At 27.0% G+C, this 23,713-nt stretch overlaps 2 protein-coding genes across 4 annotated transcripts; one reads left to right on the top strand and one right to left on the bottom strand.

Moving 5' to 3' along the window:
- Window positions 1–805: 805 nt before the first annotated feature.
- On the bottom strand, window positions 806–5,264 carry LOC114124744 (28S ribosomal protein S29, mitochondrial). Its single transcript, XM_027988097.2, has 8 exons — window positions 5,074–5,264; window positions 4,786–4,999; window positions 4,603–4,695; window positions 4,405–4,544; window positions 4,183–4,343; window positions 2,826–2,967; window positions 2,646–2,738; window positions 806–1,110 (listed from the first exon to the last, which is right to left on the bottom strand). The coding sequence occupies exons 1-8, from the start codon at window positions 5,173–5,175 to the stop codon at window positions 925–927; spliced, it is 1,131 nt and encodes a 376-aa protein (XP_027843898.2). The 5' UTR covers window positions 5,176–5,264; the 3' UTR covers window positions 806–924.
- Window positions 5,265–5,550: 286 nt separating this feature from the next.
- LOC114124738 (calmodulin-lysine N-methyltransferase-like) lies at window positions 5,551–21,763 on the top strand. Of its 3 annotated transcripts, none has more exons than XM_027988089.2 (6): window positions 5,564–5,732; window positions 16,196–16,268; window positions 16,640–16,774; window positions 17,049–17,319; window positions 18,010–18,301; window positions 21,418–21,763. In XM_027988089.2, coding segments are annotated over exons 1-6 (981 nt in total). In that variant the 5' UTR covers window positions 5,564–5,730; the 3' UTR covers window positions 21,626–21,763. The 3 variants fall into 3 exon arrangements, with proteins under 3 accessions (XP_027843891.1, XP_027843890.2, XP_050058650.1); XM_050202693.1 differs by lacking the exon at window positions 5,564–5,732 and adding an exon at window positions 13,521–15,579; XM_027988090.2 differs by lacking the exons at window positions 16,196–16,268; window positions 16,640–16,774; window positions 17,049–17,319; window positions 18,010–18,301; window positions 21,418–21,763 and adding exons at window positions 6,435–6,988; window positions 7,454–10,447 and having other exon boundaries at window positions 5,551–5,732.
- Window positions 21,764–23,713: the final 1,950 nt, after the last annotated feature.

Here is a 23,713-nt window from a genome sequence, read left to right as displayed (position 1 = left end):
TGATGTTACATTTTTTTTTCTTATCTAATTTTATTTATGATATGTAAATATTACATTATCAAAAATGGTCATACATTGACCAAAAAAAGAAAGTAAGTCAGCCTGCCAGCCAGTAGATAACTAATATAACTATAACATTGGATTTAGTTAAGTGCAGGCACTCATTCATGATGTTAACAAAATACATGACATGAATGCAATTTTTGCTTAACCTTCAAATGGATTTTAGATTTTGAGTAAAGCAAAAAACATAAATATTGCCGGTTTTACAATATTACATTTTAAATTTTTTATGAATAATATTCATTATATGTAGTCATAATATTTCAAGTTTATGTATCACTTTTTATTAATAAAAAATCTATTACTTATTTAAATGATTTTTAAATGAAGTAATTCATAAATTTATCAAACTATTTTCCTAGAAATGTTTTTATAATTTCAAGTTAAATGTTTATAAAAATGTTACGTTTAATAAAACATTCACAAAGTTTGTTTACATATCACCACAACATGGTTAAAAATACTGATAAATAACTTTGAAAAATATAATACATTATTAATAATGTAGTTAAAAGTGATTTTTATATTTAGATGTTATTAATTATAAAAATAACTGATGTAGTATATTATTACGTCTTTAGTCTATGTCAGATATTATTCAATGAATTTTAATTTTAATCATTGATAACTATATTCAATCTATTATGTATAAATCAAATTAGTTAAGCTCAACATAAGGTAGAAAATATTATGCTTTTGTAATTACTAATTAGTAAAAACAATATTGAATTAAAAAGCTAAATTGTGTTTTCATTTTTTAATATGACAATATATGTAAATGCATAATTACATTTTCATAAAAATCAATTGTATAGAAAAGTCTATCCTACTTAAATAATAACAAGAAACAAATATAAATTATTACAATGGTGCACATCTAGCCATTAATTCAGCAGGTAGTTTGGAAGTTAGAAATTCTAGCTCCTTTCTACCACCAGTTTTTTGTAACCATCTTTTTTCTTCATAATAATCTAACATGTTATTAAATTCTGCAGTAGAAAGTTCTGGAACCATCACTGGAATAAATGGATCAATATGTTCAAATCCCTGAAAAAATATAGTTAAATAATTATAAGTAAGTAATAATAAATAATACTTATACATTTAGCTGAGAATAAAATATACTTTGATAAACAGTGTTTTATTTTTTAACACACAATTTGTATTCAAGTGATTGAGAAAATCAAAAAATATGTATTGGTGTTAAATTAATGTTTTGTTTATACTTAACTTTTTTCAATGAATTAATTTTTGAGTATAAATGCTAGAAATTATTAATCGCAAATTGTGCCTATAATCTGTTTAGTAAGAGAACAAACTTTGGCCAACAAAAATAAGTTCTCCAGCATATTCTAATGTGACACCTAACCACAGTGGAACATTATCTTGAGTGAGGTTACACAGAAATGGTGTGTTCTATGACTAAACAGTGTATAGTTGGAATTTCTAATTTCAAGTTCCTCAGTAAATTCTGTGAGCGTAAGGACTAACTAATAATAATAATTATAATAACCAAACTTTACTCTAAATTAAAGACTGACGACATTAACATTTTAATTTAATTATTGAATAGATTATTAACATATTAATTATCATTTATTTAAACTATTCAATTGGTAAAGTTATGCAATAATAAAACAGAGTGCAAAGTGAAATTTCTGGGAGAACTATCATTGGCCTTTGAAATAAAGTCGGGCCTACGGCAAGGAGATGCTTTGTCTCCACTCCAACCCTGTTCAATTTAGGCCTCGAAAGGGTGATTCGAGAATAAACCATAGTCATCAAGTTGAGGTGGTAAATAAAGAATTAATATTGGCGTACGCAGATGACATTGTAATTTTAGGAAACACAAGACAAGCTATCACCCAGACTATGTCTAACCTCGTGACGGCCAGCAAAAGAATGGGACTTTGTATCAACGAAGAAAAAACAAAATTTATGGTACTCTCCAGGAGAAGAGAAGATCAGCCTAATCTACAAATAGATAATTTCACATTTGAAAGTGTAGAAAATTTTAAGTATCTAGGTGTGAACACTGTGAACATAAACAATAAAAACAACATGCATCAGGAAATAGTTGAATGGTTAGCAAGTAGAAACCGATGCTACCATAGCATCCAAAAGTTATTGAAATCTAAATTGCTGTCGAGAAGGTCGAAAACACTGCTCTATAGCAGTTATCTGAGACCAATAGTTACTTACACATGTGAGACTTGGTTTATGACGAAAGGCGATGACAAAAAATTGGCAATATTTGAAAGAAAAGTTTTGAGGAAAATTTTTGGCCCGGTGTACAATCCCGATCTAAGAACATTCGAAAGGCGGAAAAACAAAAATTTGTACCAATTGTATGGAAAACCAGCAATATTAACGTTTATAAGAACTAGGAGAATGGAGTGGTTTGAACGCATTTGGAGAGCTGAAGATGATATACTCAAAAAGGTCATAACTACAACAATACAAAAAAAACGACCACTGGGTAGACCGCGAACGAGATGGAAGGATGCTGTGGAGAAGGATGTCCAATTGGTGGATGCGAATGCGTCTGTTGAATAATTAAAAGTGACAAGTTATTGTCTTACTTGTCGACCAATGAGGTAAATGGGCAAATGAGACTCTCTTCTTGTGTTTAAAGCAGCTCTAGGTGATGTGACCATAACTATCGCACCATTATTCTAGAATAAAAAAAAGTACAATTAATTATTTAACATAATATACTGTGTATTATAAATTATAATTTATATTTTATCAGTATAAATTACCCAATCAGAAAGAACGGCTGATAATCCTGTTTGGACCATAGTGATTTGTTGTGGAGTTACATTAACCCTGTCTTCTGTTTTCAAATCGGTTTTTTCATTATAGAATGCATTAAATCCATCTATTGCCACTAACATTTTGCATCTAAAATTATAATAAATATTCAATAAATTACATTAAAAAATGATAGATTTTTAATACGTAGGAGTATGGTTTATTTACAATGGCAATTATTATGATTTTTATTTTAACAAAGTTAAATTTTTAGTGATTAGGTATAGAAAAATAAGACTGTACCATTATTTAATTTATTGAATATAAATGTTATAATTTTCTACAAAACTAATTATACTAAAACAATTTTGTATGTCAGTGTACATTGTTATATAATATACATACTAAGTAGTGTTATTAAAAAATTAAAAACAATTTTAGTAAATAATTAATGAAAAAAAATCTGCAATGAAGTTTAATATTGAACTTTTTTTAAAAGTAATAAAAAGGCAAGGCCTATGTAAATGTAAGGCCTCATAAATATGTTATTTAAGTGTTTAAAGAATAAATTAATAATAAAATATATTTTAATATTGCTATTTGTTAATAATGATTTGTAATTAATATATATATATATATGTGGTATTTTTAAAAGTCAACTAATTTAATATTCAATTTTTATTGTAATTACTGATTGTATGATAAAATATAGTATTAGAACTATAAATTTAAGTATAATGAATTTTTGAAACACCAAGTTTTTATAGATTAATGTATTTATTTTTAACTTGTATAATAAGTACAATTAAAAAAAATAACTAAATTTTTAGGTTCAAATGCTATAACAGTACTTATTTGGTATCACTACAGACAAATTTATAAATTGGTATGTGCTCTACATACATTGTTTTGATTGTGTTTTATTTTATTGATGGTTCACGAAACATTATCATAGTCATCACAATTAATAAATAATATACAATATACAAAAAATATAAAAAAAAATAAAATAATAAAGGTACTCAAAACAAACAACTTTTGTGAGCATTATGTCACTGAAAATCAAAAAGATGACTAATAAAACAATAAAACCTGCAGTTTTTAATTCATTTTAAGGGAAACATAATTACATATGATCAAAGATCAGATAATAAAGTCAAAATAAATACCTAACGTGTTATATATTATAAAAACGATGCAGATAACATATATACAGTCGTTGTCTAATATCCCCGTACCTAACGTAGACCAAGCGTAGAAAGGCAAAACCTGTGGAGTGCATACCGAATTAGCACTGCTATAACTATCTATTTGCACATATATATCAACAATTAAATCATATTAATATTACTGAGGTAAACTTACTTATTATTTGAACAGTGAGCTTTTAACTCATTCAGAAGGATATCCATACAGTCACATGCATATTTAGCTCTATTTATGCCATGTGTAATTAATTCATTTAGTGTAGTTCCTTTGGGTGTAGTTTCTCGCTGACTCCAAACATAATCTTGACTTGTAGTAAGCTAATGAAACAAATTAAATTAATAAAATGAAATAATTATAGTTCTTTAATAAAATATTTACATTGAGTTCATCTAATAAAGCTTTATTTTGATGCATAAAATGTTTTAACCACTGAGCTGCTATTAAAGGTATATCAGCCAAACCTTTTTTGGAAGATGACCAGTTAACTTCTTTACGATCATATTTAAGCCATATTGGAACTAAAACAAATTATTTTGTTAAAAAAATGTTAAAAATTGTAAAATATAAAATACATACCATAAGGGATGTGATATAAAATGAATTTTGAGCTATAAGCATAATGGAGTATATGAGCAAGACTGATTGATTTACCACTACCAGTTTGGCCGTCTATAAATTAATATAAGGAAAATTTGTTTCAAATATGACATACCTATTCATAATAAATTCAATAATAGAAACATTATTTTAAAAGGATACATAATAAATATCGAACAGCTGGTTTTTGAAAATCGGTCGTTTTCAAACTGTTAATAACTTCCAACGCTGGCTTTCGTATCATCACGGCAGTTTCAGCAAACATTTTAGTTTGCTCAGTGAAAGGTTTAGGAATACCACCTGTATGGAATATATTACTAACAGTTTTTGGATCAATGGTGTAAAATTTTGATACATCATGATAATCATGGTCTCCCTAAAAATGAAAATTTTAATTAACAATAATAGAATGATGTATATACGATATTATGCGAGTGTAAAATTACTAACTGGGTTGTTCTTTTCCGTGCGGGCCGCTTTCGGAATCTGATACTGTATTTCTTGTTTTACTGCTGCTGTAGCATAATTGCAAAGCCGTCTGTACGCTTTCATTTTTACTAAAGAAGCCGGCGTTTTGATGAGCCTCAAGAATCAAGAATTTCTAATTAATTTTCTTGTGGTTTTTTACATTTCACAGTGATAATTTGATAACATTAATAATGATAAGAAATGATAAGAAATCTGATAAACATAATGATTTTTAACAGAGTGGATTGGTATGAATCCGTTTTGGTTTTTGTTTTTATATTTTTGACCAAGTATTAAAATATACTTAGTAACAAATAAAATAGTTATTTCTGTAAGAATCATCATTATTTTATATCTATAAAATCTTATAACCATTGTTTTGTCATTTTGAGTAGGATTGGGCATAAGTCATAAGTTGGCCATTCTGTCAAAGATATCAATATTACTCTGCCCCTCCTAGTTCTAACTTTTCAAGTAACTATAGGAAGATTATTTTAGCTTTGGTGTTTTAAGTTTTTTTGAACGTTCGTTTTCAAACGTTCTATGTTTGGATAGTGTAATATTGAAATTAATTATGTAAAGTGTTGTATACTGTTTTTTTTTCTGTAAGTTGTTACATAGACAAATTATACACCAAAAATGTAAGTACTTCCTTCTGTTACTACTTACTAGGTATTGTTAATTACTATTATATTAATAATAATATTATGAAAATTATAAAATATACATTATCAATATTAAAAATAAAAAATATATAACGATTTATTAAGTAAAATTATTAAAAAAAAACAGAACTACTTTTTAAAGGTATTTATGTTTCAGCGACTTTGAAAAATAATTATGATATTTAAGTAGGTAGTAAACAAAATAATATATACATAAATTAATTAGGATATATGGTAATGGTATACATTATACCTAAATTTAGATTAATTAGATTTATATTAAAATTCTGTATTCAACTACCTATTTATTCTATGATTTTTGTATGATAGGTTAGGTAGGTACTTAGGTACTTTTAATTTTAATGTACAAATGTATTATTATTTAGCAATAATTTTCTCAACATCTATTTAAACTTAATTATAATACCTAGGACCTATATTTATTATATATTCATCTTTAATTAATGATTTTTAATTATTTTATTTTAAATACTAATTTAAATAGTTTACAGATGTTTTAAATATCTGTATTTTGTAGGTATTTAAAAATATAGTAGGTACCTACTGTTAAATATTTTAAATATTTAATTTCATTTTACAAAATAATATTTGGATAACAATTAGATTAGAAGTACCAAGTAACCTTTAAATATTATTTTATTTTCCTGTTTCTTGCAGGACAATTTCTGTGATATCTAATCAAAAAAAAAAACCATTAATTTAAGTCAAAAATTATAATAATATGTTGAATAATGAATCCTAAAGAACGTGCACGTAATAGATGGAAATTATTGGCAAATACTGTCAGTAAAAAATGTCAAGACCAGATTTTTTCATCACAAATAAGCTATGATCTCTTTAATATCGAATCCATCAATACTGAATGGTCTAAATATTCTTCATGTGTTGAAAACAATAATTTCTCAGCAATTGTATGTCGATCGCCTATAATTGTTACGCCTGAGGAACTTATGGGCTTTAACAATACTGGGAATGTTCGTATATGGCCATCCGAAGAAGTATTAGCTTACTATGTATTATCAAATCTGGATTCATTCAGAGATAAGACTGTACTCGAACTGGGCGGTGGTATGAGCTGTTTGGCAGGTATAATGGCTGCTTTATATGGTTTTTGTAGTGATGTTCATTTGACTGATGGAAATCCGAATTCTGTGTACAATGTTGAGCGTATACTTGAGAAAAATGTGTTCACAACCAAAGTTACTTGTTCGGTTAGTTATAATGAACGTTGTATATTGTTATTAAAGTATGACACCATTTTACATGTAGACTCGTTTGTTGTTCTTTAATATCTACATGTATTAATCTTATCTTTTTTCTATTATTATTATTATTATATATTATTATTATTATTTTTATTTCAATTTTTTGTTATTAACCTGGTATATATTTTATACATTGTTTGTAATTATTAGTACCTATTTTAATTTAATGATATTGGATTTGGATTAAATACATCTAATCTATCATTTATTTTTCTCCATTTTTTTTTTTTTTTATTTAATTTTAATCTCACTGTTTGTTTGTGTTAATCAAATACCTAGTTGTAGTGGACAAATCTGAACTCTTTCTCATTTATAAGCATGCTTTTGAAGAAGTTTAGTAGCCTGAAATGAACAAGTCAATAATTGAATTTTCAATTTATTCTGGAACTAATGGTAACCTTCGCTGATTAGGTGTTGAAATGGGACCAAAGACCTGCAAACATTTGTCATTACGATGTGGTACTAGCTGCTGATTGCCTGTTTTTTGATGAAGCTCGTGACGATTTGGTGCATACTATTGCTGCATCATTATCATATGATGGAGTTGCATTGGTTGCAGCGCCAAAACGAGGGACTACTTTGTACGAGTTCATAAACATGGCACAGAAAGAGGGTTTGATATGCACCATACAACAAAACTACAACACTTTGGTATGGGAACGTCACTCTAAACAGGTTCTCTACAATCCATCATATGATGCCGATTCACATTATCCATTGTTGATAAGTATTACCAAAGCGACCAAAATTATCGATTGCCAATTTCAATAAATTATTTAAGAAACAATTATATACACCAGTTAGAATTAAAATATTGGATCTGATAATTCAAAATTATCATTTAATAAGTTGACTTATTGACTTCAATATAAAAAAAAATCAAAATTATAATCGACTTCTGAGAATCAATATGTTTTTATTCATTTCTATAATAGCGAATTCATAGGAGGGCATAATTAGATCAATCATTCACCTATTATTTTTGAGTTTAATTTTTTCATATTGTAGTGTAACAATTATTATAAAGCTTACATTTAGAAGTGCGTTTAAAAAACTAACATAAAATATAATAATTTATAATAATTTTTCTCTTATCATCAACATCCCTCTACACTAAATGTTATAACTTATAATGGTTTATAAGGAGTATAATTTACTGGAGTTGGATCCATTCATAAATTCTTATATTCATAATACCTACAATAGTTAGATACATTTCAGTATTCATTTATAGATATTATTGTAATTATTTCTTAATATTATTCCTTAAAACTACTATCTAGTACCTACATAATGTATAACACAATATACCTTATATTATTTATACCTTTAATTTCCAAAACAAATTTTGTAGGTATGTCATGAGTTAACTGTGAATCAGATTGAACTTAAAGTTTGGTTTATTTATAATATTTTAGATAATTGAAAATAATATTATTTCTTGTTATTGTGTAGTTTCATTACTTGAATTAAATTTAATAGATTCTATCCTAGACAAAAATGTTTAGTATCAAATAGAGTTCCTAGAGCTTACTGATAAAATTTTTTAAACAGGGTGTTGGTTTATTCGAATTTTCTATTAAAATAAATTAATGATATTTAAAATACTCATTATTTTGAAAAGTTGCCAATAATTGATATTTAACTTCTTACCTTGTTATAATTTGTTTTTAAATTTTTTTATCTTCATTGTTCCTCAACTTTAGTTTCTTAATTTTACTACTTTATACCTATCTATTACATTATGAAAAATATTTATAATTTTAAATAACAACATAAGTAAATTACTTTTACACATAATATTTCTCATACACTTCTTCTGTCTATTTATTCATTGATATTTATTAAAATTGAAATATTTTTTAATATCTACTATGTATAATTATTAAAGCAAGGAAAATAATTTGGTGAAATTATTTTTGTTCGAATACATTCTAGTTTATTAATTTTCAATAATTTATTACTGAAAGGTAGATATTATGTAATATATTGCATTGGTACTTTTCTTGTGTGCTACCCACTACAACACCATTAGTACTGAAACCACCAAACTTAATTTTACTCTATGTTAATTTTTAATTCAAAATTAATATTATCCTTAAAATAAAGGATAAAAATTAGTAAATAAAATCAATAGGAGAATAAATTCAAATGTTTTAATTTTTATGAAGATGCATTAAATTGATAATGTAATAAAAATACTATTATCACTTGAGATCACCCAACTTCAAGATGAATAGTTGTAGTCAGAATTCATTCATAAAAATAAAATATTTTAGTAACTATTTAATACAACATAAACAAACTTTATACTTAAGAAAATAAAAGTTACAATAATATTTGATGTTGATCAATATCTTACCCCTTAAAAGCAATACAAATTTAAGTTATAATTAAATAATTTTTCAATTAATTACATAGTATAACACATCATCTAAAAAATTTCAGTAAGTAGCATACAAGGCTAGTACCATACTAATCAATAAAATATTTATAAATTGATTACATACCTCCCTCCACTATTATATTTAAATTTATGTTCCTATCTGTAATGTTTTTTTCCCTGCTTTATAACTAGATTGTGTGTTTTAAATATTGTAAGCAACTTTTAAAACTTTTAAAATAGGTAAAAATTCTATGAATATAACTTTATTACTATAGTAATTATAAACACCAATACATTAAACATATTGAATTTAATCATAATACAATACTATTATATGGGTATATTATATATTTATAAAAATATATATTAATATAATGCTAGCGCTATTATCAAACCTAGGGTCCAATCTAGAAATAATTTTAACTTGACATACGTTTTAATATATTAATATTGTATTCATTAGCTTTATATAATTAATAATTTATAAAATATGTAATTTAGGTATATTCATTTATACCTATTTATATTATTATTGTAGATAATTTTAAAAGACAATTATTTTTTACACTGTTACCGTTTGATAAGTTTATTCAACATTTCTAGTCTTGTTTAGTCATTGTTCATATCAATTAAGTATTATTTTTCAAAATAGAAGTGATTTATTTATTAGGTATATTATTATTGATCCATTATATTCATAACTTAGTTAATAAATAAATATGTGATAATTAAAAAACTTTCTTACCTAATTGGTAAATTTGTTTAATAATGCCTATTACCCTATATTCAATAAATATCATGAATATGTATCGTGTGTATTACTCGACTTATATTTTACATAATTTAATTTTAATAAAACTGTATGGATAATGGATATTCATTCCAATTACTTTTCCATGTTACTCAATATTATTTTAAATCATGTAATTTTGTTATTATATTATGTTATATTAATTGGATACCTATATTAAATGTAATCGTTTTAAAATTTAGATTTAAAAATAGACACAAATACACAATATTATAGTTTCTGATATTATGGACGTTTAAATTATTTTTAATGCATATGTTACAAATAGTTAATGAGAAAATCATGGTTGCCGTTTTATTTAAAATAAATAGTATTAATATTAAGAGAAAAAAAGACTGCGTTAGTAATCTGCCAATTTACGTCGATCTCCTCTCAATGATTGACAACAGACCGTGGGTGTGCTGTATGCAGCGTGAATTTTAATACATAAGAGTTATATTCGTTTACTGTTTTGACGTGAGTGTAAAATTAATCAAAGGAAAAACATCTCGAAATGGTGGTTCACTGCCAGTGTCTGTGTTTAAATACCTATTGCCAAGGACTGCGCTGTAAATACTATATAGACTACAGATAACATGAACCTAGGTATACCTGGTACCTATATATAATATATGTACTGTGTTTCCATCCATACCTTATGTCAGATTAAAATATATTTTTTTCATTGCAGTTTATCTGACCATAAAAATCTTCAGACCATCCACCGGTGTAAATGCTATATTATGCAGGAATTTTTTTTTTCAGTCGAAGTCGCTAAAACAGTAAATACATTTTAACATGGGTTAAAATTTCATAAATCATAGTATTTTGAAATTGTTCTATTTAATAATTAATTTAGTATTTAAGAATAACTAAACAACGTTCTTTTTAAGACAATAAAATAAACATCTGTAAACGTTAATGCATATTAAATGTATTGACATAAATTATGATGAAAAATTATTAATAGATATTTATTATTATATATTGCTTACATGCATTGATCTACGTGTGATAGGAGACGATTTACAACTAAAGTTAATAATCTGGAAGGGGTAGATGTAGTTTTAAAATAAATAAATGAATAAAAAATCAGTTTAATTATATGTTAAATTTTATAAAAATATAATTTACCAATAAGCCTTTAAAACTTATTAGAAATTGTGTGGACTCTTAAGTTTTTGCTCAATTTATTAAAGAGTGAAGTTGCCTTAGTAAATTAAAATATCCCTACTTTACGTTTATATTATATTATACTTAAATCTGTTAATTCAACGAGCCTATATTGAATTGAAATCATTGAAATGGCTTGCGAACTCGTCAATTATTATTTAACCATGATGGGCATATGGTTTGTGTTATAGGTTGTAATTGACTCGTTTGTCTTGATATAAAATCATGGAATAATATTATTATTCATTAAATTATTATAATATTATGTACTTATTTTTTTTTCAGTATTTTTTAAATTATCAAAAAATACACTTTGGAATATTTAAGTATCTTTTTATTCTTATTTTATTGTGAATAATTTAAAACATTAAAATCTACTCAATTGTTATAATTTATAATCTTAAATTTATGAAACGTACACAGTCAGCTATAAATATATATATATTATATACTATACTATAATATATTAAGAGATTTTTCCATGACATATTCGTATAGAAAAAGAAACACAATTTTAAAACTTAAATGATAAATGAAATCACAATTTACAAAATCCTTAGTATTTGCATTCCTTAAATCCAGATAATTCGGATTCAATAAATTCGTATACTTCCATAGTCTCATCTGTTTTTTCCATAAACATAGAAATATTATATAATATTTTAGTGTATATTGTATAAATTGTATAATATATATTATTGTAATATTTTACGTCGTCATCGTGCGTGTTGGCGTTTCGTCGCCAGCCATAGAACGAGGCCGAAGTATACGCGATGCTAGCTATAGATTATTAATGGCTATAATAAATATTGTAATTAAAAAGGTCCTACGTCCGTGGTCGGTGGTCAGAGATCTGAAGATATTTGTTAATTTTTTTTTATGTTTTTGGCAACGTTGAGAGAAATAGAAACCATTGCGGACATCCGTTTTGCCGGGTTGTACAGTTGAACATTTTACGGTTATTATAATTTACTCGAATTTTAAAGGATAAATAGTATTGTTTTCCGTTCAACTATATATTTCAATAATGATTACGTTAACCTATATAATAGTAATATTGTAGCATATTATATATATATGTATAATATATATTTCAGTATTGTATCAAAAAGACTTATTCATTTTTTTCTTTTGTTTTTGTTTATGATTTTTTTTATTTTATATAGTCTGGACGCGTGTTTAACGTTCTATTAATATTATGCTCTTAAACGTCTTTTCTTGTTTTCTTTTTGGAACGATCACAAAATGGTTAGTCTCGGAGATTGCCAATCTCCGCGTATTAGACTAGATTCCTGATTTAGATCATCCGTGGTGCCCCCCATAGGCTAAATGCCCTCTATTAGCAACGACGTCGGCCAAATCGTATGTAAGATATGTATCGATTGCTCGACGGCTGCCGGATCGTTAATTTTAGTCTGACGCCTATCCCTTCTTTCCCGCCACTCCGCAGTGTAATATTATTGTCATCGAAATTTTAATACGATGTCGGTACGTTAATAAATAATAAGTAATACGTACGCTGTACAGCTATACGCTTCGTTTTTGTATGTATTATATACTTAGGTACTTTCATCGTAATTACGTATGTATAATATTTTTATACAACATATACGTGTACACGCTAAACCATTCCTATCACAGGAGTAGACTTCATAGGGTTTATTATTATTATTTTTTTTTCAAAACCTTTGTCATTTTGAAAAGTTTAACGGTGGATAAAACTATTTTTTGTTATTATGTTTTTTTTCTAACGTAACCATTTTGATGTTTGTCGAGGACCAAAGTAAACATTCGTGTTTTGTGCAATAAAAGTTATTTATTATTTATATTATACTATAAATTGTGTTTTTACACAATTGTATAACACACATACATTTATATATGTGTATATGTGTGTTGATAGAAGGGGGCCAACGAAAATTTATAAAAAGTTATTAGGACAATGGTTGTTTCTCCAAAACTACATATGTAGCTTTAAATTTGATTATAAATTCGCCGGTGACACGTATGTATAATACATGTATATCTTATACATGTTTTATGTCTATAGGTATTATATTAAGTATTAAACATAGGTAGCTTTGATATATGATCTTTAGTATATTGATCAATAAACAAATACAATTTGTTTATCTTGCGTCATTACCTGCAGTCTATAATTTATGTTAAATTTTTAAGTGAGTTATAGTTATGTAAAATATTAAAACTTAAAACGTTCGTAATTTTCTTAAAAATTAAATTATCAATAAAAGCCTTTGAGATGCCCTACATGGACATCATATTATCACCTTTATGTTTGATTATTGGTAAATTGACTCTAATATCAAAGCTAACATCATAAAAGTTTATTCCGCTGAATATGAATTCGCCATGTGTCTTACGTTCGTAAGACGGAGACAACACTCACGGATATAACGTTCTCTAAACGTATTCGTGAGTCGCGACTTAAATCGTACCTCGTATATTTGCACTTAGCAGTGCATCGTGCAGTAATGTGCATGTAGATGCACTACCATCTTTCAAATAGTATAAGGCACAACGATTTTTCTACTACTTCTCGGGGCTGTACAGACTTATCTGCGACTATCGTCGTGCTTTGAGCGGTTTTACCTATTTCTTGGTCGTGACACGCATATATTTTTGTATAATATATTTATATCGTTTATACCCGCACAACCGTATTTATAGGCACCCATGACCTATGCGTATAATATACCTGCCCAATATAATTTGTAAGGATATTTTTTTTTTTTTTTTGTCGAAACGCACGCGATAGCGGACTATCGTCGACTGTTGTTCCCTACGAACGCAATAAAATATGTATAGATTATTTATACGATACGATATTATACAGTAGTTATAGGTTAGGTATATTCGTGTATATGCGGTATATTTTATTATATATAAAATACGGTATTATATACAATGAATGGTTTGTGTGCGTGCCCGTTGGCATAATAACCGGGAAATCGGGATAAATGTGTTCGCTGCGAATCACGACGACAAATCATCTAGTTCGTTACTGAATATAATACGCTTACTTTTATTATCTCATCATTCGGATATATATTTATATGTATCAGTGTACAAACAATACGTTTATGATGTATATTTTTTGCGATCATGAAATCTATAATCTGTATAATATACATTGTACACAATAAGCCAGACAATACACTGGTGAAAACAATGCTTACGCTGTACATATAATATAATGTGCGTATAAAGAACGAAAGCTTCTTTGTATTTATTATTATATATATACGCTGTATATGTGAAGGGTAATGCACGTCATATAGGTACCTACGCAATAATCTCCTCGCGGGCTTAACACTCGTTTTGAATATTGGCGCAATTACCATATTGTACACCTATATTATTTTATTACATACTCGTACCTTTCTTAATGTAATTTTACTTAAATATCGTAATACTAGAATAGGTACACTATATAATATATAAAATTTAGTCTTTATAAGTGGCCGTTATAATACTATCTAGTATATAATAATCCTCCACGCCGTCAGCACATGAATAATTTGGCATATTTTAGCTTACGACCATTGTCGGTAATTAATAATTGAGTTTAGCATATAACGTCTGCAGCTGAGTTTTTGACAAATTATTCTTGATTTCGAAATAATCGAATTACCTAATGTAAAATAAAATAATGAAATATATGAATAGTTCGATAATATTAGTATTATTAATAACTATAGTAAGTGTAAGTAATTATTTATTTATTTGTATATACGCACTATTTGCGTAATGTATTATTCTACTCTTTAATTATTGGCAACACAATTCATTTTATAAATAATTATCAAAGCTGAGAATGTGTATAATAACTAAAATGGATAAATTGCGTATTTTATGTAGGTCGAAAACAAATGATGACAGAAAGTGTTATCGGTGCGAAAATGGTATATCTACTAATGGATTATTTATCATTTAATACTTGTTTAATTAAACTCAAAGTAGATATTTGTTTTGTTTACGATAATGTAAACAAAATTTCGGATGCTGTAGGGATTTGTAAAGGTGGTTGATTAGAGGATTTGTATATATGATGAGTTAGGAATAAAATTGGCTCTAATACATTATGGTTACATCTCATCTTCATCATTGAGTTTTAGATGGATGTTTTGAATTACCTATTTACACATGCTTAGCCTTACCTTAAATTATGTAAGTATATGATGTTTGTTACTTCCCTTTAAGTAACTGCGACATTACAGGCTGTATAAGTCTCAGATTATTTTATTGCACCTATTTTAAAATGGTGTTAAGGATTTCATTACTGGATGAATTTTCTCATCATGTCTTATTGTTTTATGTGTATTGATTCTTGGTTTACTATCACATTTATGAATTATTGTGTTAAAAGAATACAGATTATAAATTTTTTTACTAATAAAAAATAAGTGTGGCATTTCTTAGAAAATTTTTATGTAGTTCAAAATATAAGATGTCAACTTTAAATCATTAAAATATAAAAAGAAGAATTGATACAACATCTTGATGTCAAGTTGTAAACTTATTTAAATATTAAAAAACAGAACTATTTCTCCGTATTTTATTTAATTATACCCCGCTGAGTCTTTAAATGTTAACGATTTTTTTTAATTTCTTGAATTCGAAACAGCCAACTGCAGTATTTTAACTATTCTATTTTGAAAATAGTATATTTAAACTGTAATAATTGTGACTATATGTGTAATAAAACGTGATGTGTTAAAAATAAATCGTAAAATATATCAAATTTTACGACGTGTTATTGATGAAAATATATTTTTCTACACAGGACAGAGTATTGGAAATCTACTGGCAAAAAATTTTGCGACTTTTGCAAATGTTGGATTGCAGATAACAAACCTGTGAGTACATATTTTACTATTCCATTCACAATCATAATATGTATTATTATTTAATGTGTTTGTTTTATTCATATCGATATGAATTTTCAGTGATGTCTGCCACTAAAAATTATTCGAGAATGCTATGAGCTCTCATCACTAACAGAGTTGTTGTAAAAATTTAATTTTAAAACAATATTTTGTCGATATATTATATATTTTTTTTTTTGGTTTTAAAACATTGTTGACACTGTTCAATAATTCTCTGTAGAGAGAATTCACGTTCTCCGTTTTTAACACTTACTAGCACTACCCTGTATTTATCACTGAAACTCGTATACTATTATAATAATTTGTCTATACATTATTGTAAATATTTTTGTACTTGACAGAGTATTCAATTTCATGAAAATGGTAAACGGCACCAAAGCAGCGTGGCCAAACGGTTGGTGGACATTAAAAAAAATAGTGCCATCGAACGGAAAGAAGAACAAAAATTGGAAATGGACATGAAGCGAATGGAACAGGTATTTTATTATTCTATAATTATCAATTATCTAACCCTTATTGTATTTTAAATTATATATATATATACCTATATGTGATGGATATTCTACTGGTATATTATATCGAGTAATTAATGTGATTGTGACATGTATTATCGCTTATTAATGGGTTGTAATTATAGTATTTGAAAGATTTTGTAAATATAGAAAGAACTATAGAATGATTTGTGATTATTTAACATCTTTTAAATATTTTTGTTTTTTTTTTGCTCCTGAAATTGTTTTACAAACGCAGAACGCAATGAAAGCGTACTACAATGACATACAGAACAATCCTGATTATTCATCTCAAGTATTAATCAAAGAGAAAGGCTTAACTATACGTCCTACGCCTTACATAATGAATCCGCAGCCGGCAGGACCACACGTAAACATCAGCTATTCCAAAAACAACATGCCCGTGTCCATCAAACCGGTGGAGGAGCCCAAACCTGAGTACATCTGGCACCAGTCTAGGACCGAAGACGGTTCTGACCTGATGTACTACTGGAACACCGTGACCGGAGGTCAGTTTTATGAGTTTAATACATAAATAATAACGGATGTCTCGCCGTGTTTGTTTTCATTTTCTCTCTATAATTCAGTGGTTTTTAACCTTTTATGGATCACGGACCCCTGATGAAAAATTTTTAGATACCGCGGACCCCCTTATCAATTTTATTCGAATATGAATTAATTACGACGTGTTAAAGCTGCCGCGGACCCCGAACATGAGTATCGTATATCCTCAGGGGGCCGCGGACCACAGGTTAAGAACTACTGCTCTATATTATGTACCTTTCTCAAGAGTCTTAATTTTAAAATTTAATAATACTATTGTTGGGATATCGCTTAATACGCACCATGTGCTTAAAATATTTACATAAATTGGCCGTTTCAGATTTTTACTCAAGAAATATGAAAACAAATACTAATTTCAAATATTGTTTAAGTAAACTAACAATACTAGTCAAAAATTATTTTTTTAAATCATATTTCAAAAGTGTTTTTGACATATTTTTATATATACTGGGGAATATCGTATACTAGGCAAGACACTATGCATAATACAAGATGATTTATTTACCAATTTTACTCAATTCATTTTTAATCTTAAATAATTGTATGTGTTGTGAAATTTTGAATCGTCTTGTGTATAATAGCTGGGAGTCGTTGAAGTTGTTTATTTCAATAGTGTGTCAACGTGTGTATTTTAGAATCAGTTTGGGAACCACCAGCAGAAGGTTTCTTGAGCGTGGCCGAACAGGAAGCTGATGAAAGCACAAAGGGAAAGGATAGCAAAGGCAAGGATAAGGCGGGGAACAAAAAGAAAGCGCCTGCTACTGGATCGAAAGCCAAACGAAAAAAGACTACGGATAAGAAAGACGACGATGATGATGGTGACGAAGACGCTGCGGAAGATCCTCCTCAGCCTCCGGTACGAGGTGAATTCGAACCGTTTATGGCGGAAACGACGCGCATCGGATCTTGGAGAACGGTGGAAAAGATGTAAGTAGAAAACTATCATTTGTCTAGATTGGCAATCGAATTGTTATGTATTTTTTGTTTTGCAAGATTCAATTTTTAATAGTTGATACAAAATATAAATTAGATAGCATAAAGTATAAAATATGTATAAGTATAAGTTTTTTAAATATTTATTATTCAATTTATTAATATCTATATGGTATTCACTAACCAATATAATGCTATTAAATACACTGTAATATTCGTAATCAAGATTGGTAACATTTTTAACGTTTATATAGTATTTTTTAAATACTTTTTTTGAAACCCTTTTTTGTATAAATATACAGTTTAACAATTACCTGCAATTTATCCGAGTACAGTTTGATCATTACCTTTTTTTTTAACCCGAATACTATTCGATAATTTATTTTAGGTGAAAAGTGCCGATATTATATGTAATCGAATTTTGAACGCAGCTTGTCACGGTCCATTTTTTTATCGATATAAATGTCATTGTTATTGTATATATATATATATTACATATATACACGACCTTCACTAGTTATATATACACAGATTAGCACGTACGTAGCTTGGAAACAAAGCTATTTTTCATTGTTTGGGGTAAGCCATTTTGGCAGACAAAAATGCTATTCGTTTTGATCATTATACCTATATATATACAATTTACGTTCCAAATAATCGGCCGACAAAGTACAACGACTAATGCGAAACATGTCCGTTAATGTATCTTGGGCTTCATAATAAATGTTATTATTATAACATATATCATGCTCCTTACGATACATTTACGTCGTATTTTATTACACAATATATAGTATATAATATTATATGTGTTTCCCGTATAGAAATTAAAATGTCAATCCTTATATACGGCATATGGATTTAATTAAAATGTTCAAGTGATTTTTTTTTTCAAATAAAATTTATAATGGTTTTAAAGTCACAAAAATACGAGAATTTTTCGGTTTTATGTAAACGAATTATTTAAAAATATTAAAAAAGTGTCTAAAATGAATACTTAAAGCTAAAACAGTTCAAAAATATATATTTAAGTAGATATTTATTTATTTTTGTTGTATTTTTTAAATACCTCTTAGGTCTTCTGACTTCTTTATAAAAAATATTGAAGATGTAACGTTATTATAATTATAATGAGTCATACTAGTTAATGTTTCTTGCATGTTTCTAAATAATTATTTATTTATACTATAATTATAATTTTGAAGAGTACTCGAATAACACGTAATTTTGCAAAACAATTTTATATTCTATCATGTTCTTTTAGTTTTTTAATTTTTTTATTGCCATCTATTTTTATGTTGTGTATAGTGGAAAATATATCTCGTGAAATAATTTTGTACTACTATGACTAACTTAAACTTAATAAAACTTTACATAAATTTACAATAATATATTCATACTGAACTCAATAAATTAAAGTTGTATAGTATAATTTGACATGTTACATATTTTGACGTATAGCTGGGTTTTGATTTAAAAAAGAAAACAGACCTCTATGACCTAAACATTATTATATTATAAAAAATGATAATTGTATTATAGGTACAACTGTACTATGTATTTTATTAAAAAATACATAACTATTTATTTTTTTTTTTAATCACTAACGTACATTGAGAAAATGTGTTTCGTTAAACGTTTCATCTTACACGACAATTATATTTATTTATAATATAATGTAAGTATCATACTTATAGTCTAGCATTTTTTAACTGTTGCCTTAATACAAGTTCAAATGTAAATGCACGTTAACAATATGAATTCTTACTGCAAAGTAATTTTGAAGTTGTAAAAAAAAAAAAATACATTCATATCTCCGCTCAGAATCTATCAAGTACTTATTGTCCTATATATAACTGACCGTATATTATAAATACCGGATGTTTTCATTTCAATTGACTTGTTATTTTTTTCTTTAGTTATTCGCCACCGTTATACAATAATATGTATATAATATCGTTTAATAAAATAAAAATTATATTTTTACTCAAATTAATAATTTTATATCCCAGTGAAAGTACTTATTATTTTTTTAAATATATACATATGAAAACCCATGTCTTACGATTGTTGTATTAATTTATTTGACCCAAAAATATTTATTTGGCTTCTGAAATATTAACATAAATTTTCATCTAAAAATACTAATACTTAATAATAAAGTTTGGTTAAATAAACTTTAATTAAACACACTAGTAAAAAATGAAAACCGAATACTCCGTGTGATAACTTGATACTTAAAAATAACAGTAAAAATGCCATTAATATTTATTGATCATTTGGCTTTTAAGCAAGACGGAGTCTTAACTTTTCTTTTCCATAAAATAACACTAAAAGACAAAAATTAAATAATTATAGTAGAAGTATAAATCTAGGGTCTATCATATGGTGTATATTTTTTTTTTTTTTTTTGCAAAATGTACAGATTGAATGAGTAATATTTGCGATTTAGAATATAAAATCTATTGTGTGATTTCGTATTTACATGTTAGTGAAATTCGTATTTCATATTTTTTGGTTTAATCATAAGTATAACGTTTACTTCAAAAACATTAATCGGATTTATTAAGCAATATGTTTTTTTCATCATTTGTAATAATAATATATAAGAGTATTAACTAGTTTTTGATGATAACTACAATAATACATAATATGCCGACAAAAATATATTATATTTTATTAAATATAAATTGTAGCACTATTATTATAATGGGTTTAAAAATAATGAACAGAGTACTATTATATTATGGCATTTCATATCTTTATAATTTCTATATTTTAACAAGCGAGGTTGTTTATATTGATTTCGAAGTTTCTCTGTTAAAATATTTGTTAACTCTACCAAGTGGAGACTTAACTCGAACAACGATTTTATACGAACTAAATATTTTACTTCATACTTCTCCGTGCAAATGGTTTTGTAAATAAAAATTTAATATTAATAATATCCGTTTCCTACAAAGAATGGTATCACAGATTTATCATGAAACGATATTTATATTTAACTCGACTTTATTTTGTTTCCCCTCGTAATGTACACTGTAAATTGTAATAAAACCATTTTTTTTTTATATATTTAATAATGATATACTTTTATTAATTTTTTGCAGCGAACAGCCAGTGATTGACCTTCAGTTACCAGTACAAGAATTCGTGGCGATTAAGGTGCCGAGTGTCAAGGAAAAAGAACACACTTTCAAGGAGAAGGTAGTTGGTAGTGTGAGTGCTTTGACGAAGAGCGAATCAACTGAATCGATTTCATTTAAGAAGTCCAAGTTCAAAAAATCGAATTGTAGAAAACGTTTAGACGACGACTGAAGATCGGCTTGATTTTCATTAAAAAAAATTTACCGAACCATCGGCAACACCTCCAAAACACTTATTCGGTGTACACGCATTTATTATTGTTTCCAATGTTAGTGTTTAAGAATAATAAATTTTTTTTTAATTTTATAATGTGCGTATTGTATTTTATAAACGTATCGTACCAGTTAGACGTGAGTCGTTTCGAAACCGGATTACTTATATAGTGCGATAGTAGTTCTGTCCAAAAATAACGGCTCCCGAGAAAATATAAAAATATTTTTTTTTTCAGCGGCGTTGGACGGATGTCTATAAAAATTTGTTTTATAGACCTTAACGTCGGTTATACGTATTTTATTTATCTTTTATTATTTTTTATTATGCGCGTGTTATACATTTTTTACTACGGTTATTTACACGCAGATAACACCGTGTTAATTTCCGTTTTTCTGCTGAATTCTAAGATTTATTCCCAGTGAATTCGACGTATCTTCGAAAAAAATATATACGTAATATCACAATAGTTCGAGTAACTTAATTTAATATACGTTAAATATTATACACAATATATATATATATAGTGTTAGTTTTAAATTTTTCAGTCGTTCACAATACAAATTCTATTTAATTGATTACTATAATTTTCAAAGGGCGTAATAAAATCTCCGCGACCTCAATAATTACGCGTAATACTACACACAATGGTTTTTCAAACGTTTTCGTTTTGACAAATGTGCGACCATTTATTTCGAGTTTCGTTGTGATGATCATATATACATTGCATAAAATATGACAACAACATTATTCTTTATTATGATCGTCACGACTCGGCTGATGCGTAGGTTAGTATTATGGGAAACACGTTCTGAAGGGTGGGTATGAGATTTTCGAGGTGGCGTGCTCAATCATAATATTTGCGTACGTTACTACGCTGTTATTTTGCTGTCTCGATTATATCATATTTCTCATTTAAATTAAACAGGGATTTCGCGTTCATCGCTGCCGCAATGCGATGTGCCCCAAATTCCGGAATTTTCAAATTGTCGACGTATACACAACGACACGGCGCTCCGTGTACGAATTTAATGTATCCCCCGGGCAACAGACGGGCGTTCCGGAACGTATGTGATTCGTTTTGTCGTGTGTGTCGGCAATGAAATTATTTATATAGCATTGAAAAATAAAAAAATAAAAACTCATTTAATACAATTTAGCGGAATTTATGGTATTCATTTTTCTGTACGACCTAAGCATTACGTTATTTTTATAATGTACATAATATACACATCATGTATGATTAGGGTAAAACAAAATCAAGACTTACGCAGTACATCACGCATTGTATCTTCCATTTTGCACTTTTACAGTCTTCAATTCATTACTCTGAAATTTTATATTAATTGCATGTCGACAGTTTAAATTGTTCTAAGTTTTAATATTATTAATTCCATTATAATTGAATTTTAGAAAAAATTATACGAATAACGCAATTTCCGACGAATTTAAGACCTAAAAAAACCCGCTAAAGAGTAAAAAAATTAAATTTGGTGGATTAAAATTCGAAGAATGATGTCACAGTAATCAAGCAAACAACACTATGTCATTGTATGTGTGATTCAATTTTCGAATTGGATTTATCTATATTATTATTTTATAAAAATAAAGCTATAGTGTAATATTTTATAACTGTTTTTGTTTTATTCGTAGTGATCACCATTTATAGTGATTTTAGTCATTATATTTGTGTGTGATATCTATAATTAATGTCAAATTGCAATATACTGATTAAAACAATTTTGTATTGATTTTTTTTTTTTTTGTTCAAGTTTAAATGATTTACAGTGTTTATAATTAATGACAACACAAAATCGATAATTTGTATGATCATTTAACTAGTGGATAAGTGCTATTAAGGTGTTATATATACATTAAATAATATATTATGATCCTGATATGTGCATACCTATATTAGAAGTCTTGTCTATATACTATTTATAGTATAATATTGATTCCACTGCTATCCACCTATAGTCAATAAATGTAATTATGCAATTAACATATCATTAATAAACTTCAATAGACATTAAATAAATAATCAAAAAG

This window comes from Aphis gossypii, chromosome 3 (genome assembly GCF_020184175.1).
Source record: "Aphis gossypii isolate Hap1 chromosome 3, ASM2018417v2, whole genome shotgun sequence".
In the NCBI taxonomy this organism is placed as follows: Eukaryota; Metazoa; Arthropoda; class Insecta; order Hemiptera; family Aphididae; genus Aphis; species Aphis gossypii.
Note: the sequence above shows the minus strand (reverse complement) of the source record. Positions and strands in the feature narration are given on the sequence as shown.

Bases quoted from the DNA above. Each gene is read 5' to 3' on its own strand.
- LOC114124744 (XM_027988097.2), bottom strand. From the start codon at position 5,175: ATGAAAGCGTACAGACGGCTTTGCAATTATGCTACAGCAGCAGTAAAA. The intron at 4,344-4,404 runs GTAAATATTTTA...TTGTTTCATTAG, and splicing joins CTTTATTAGATGAACTCAAT to CTTACTACAAGTCAAGATTA. The intron at 2,968-4,182 runs GTAAGTTTACCT...TTATAATTTTAG, and splicing joins GCTCACTGTTCAAATAATAA to ATGCAAAATGTTAGTGGCAA.
- LOC114124738 (XM_027988089.2), top strand. The intron at 17,320-18,009 runs GTCAGTTTTATG...TGTGTATTTTAG, and splicing joins CTGGAACACCGTGACCGGAG to AATCAGTTTGGGAACCACCA. The intron at 18,302-21,417 runs GTAAGTAGAAAA...AATTTTTTGCAG, and splicing joins TGGAGAACGGTGGAAAAGAT to CGAACAGCCAGTGATTGACC.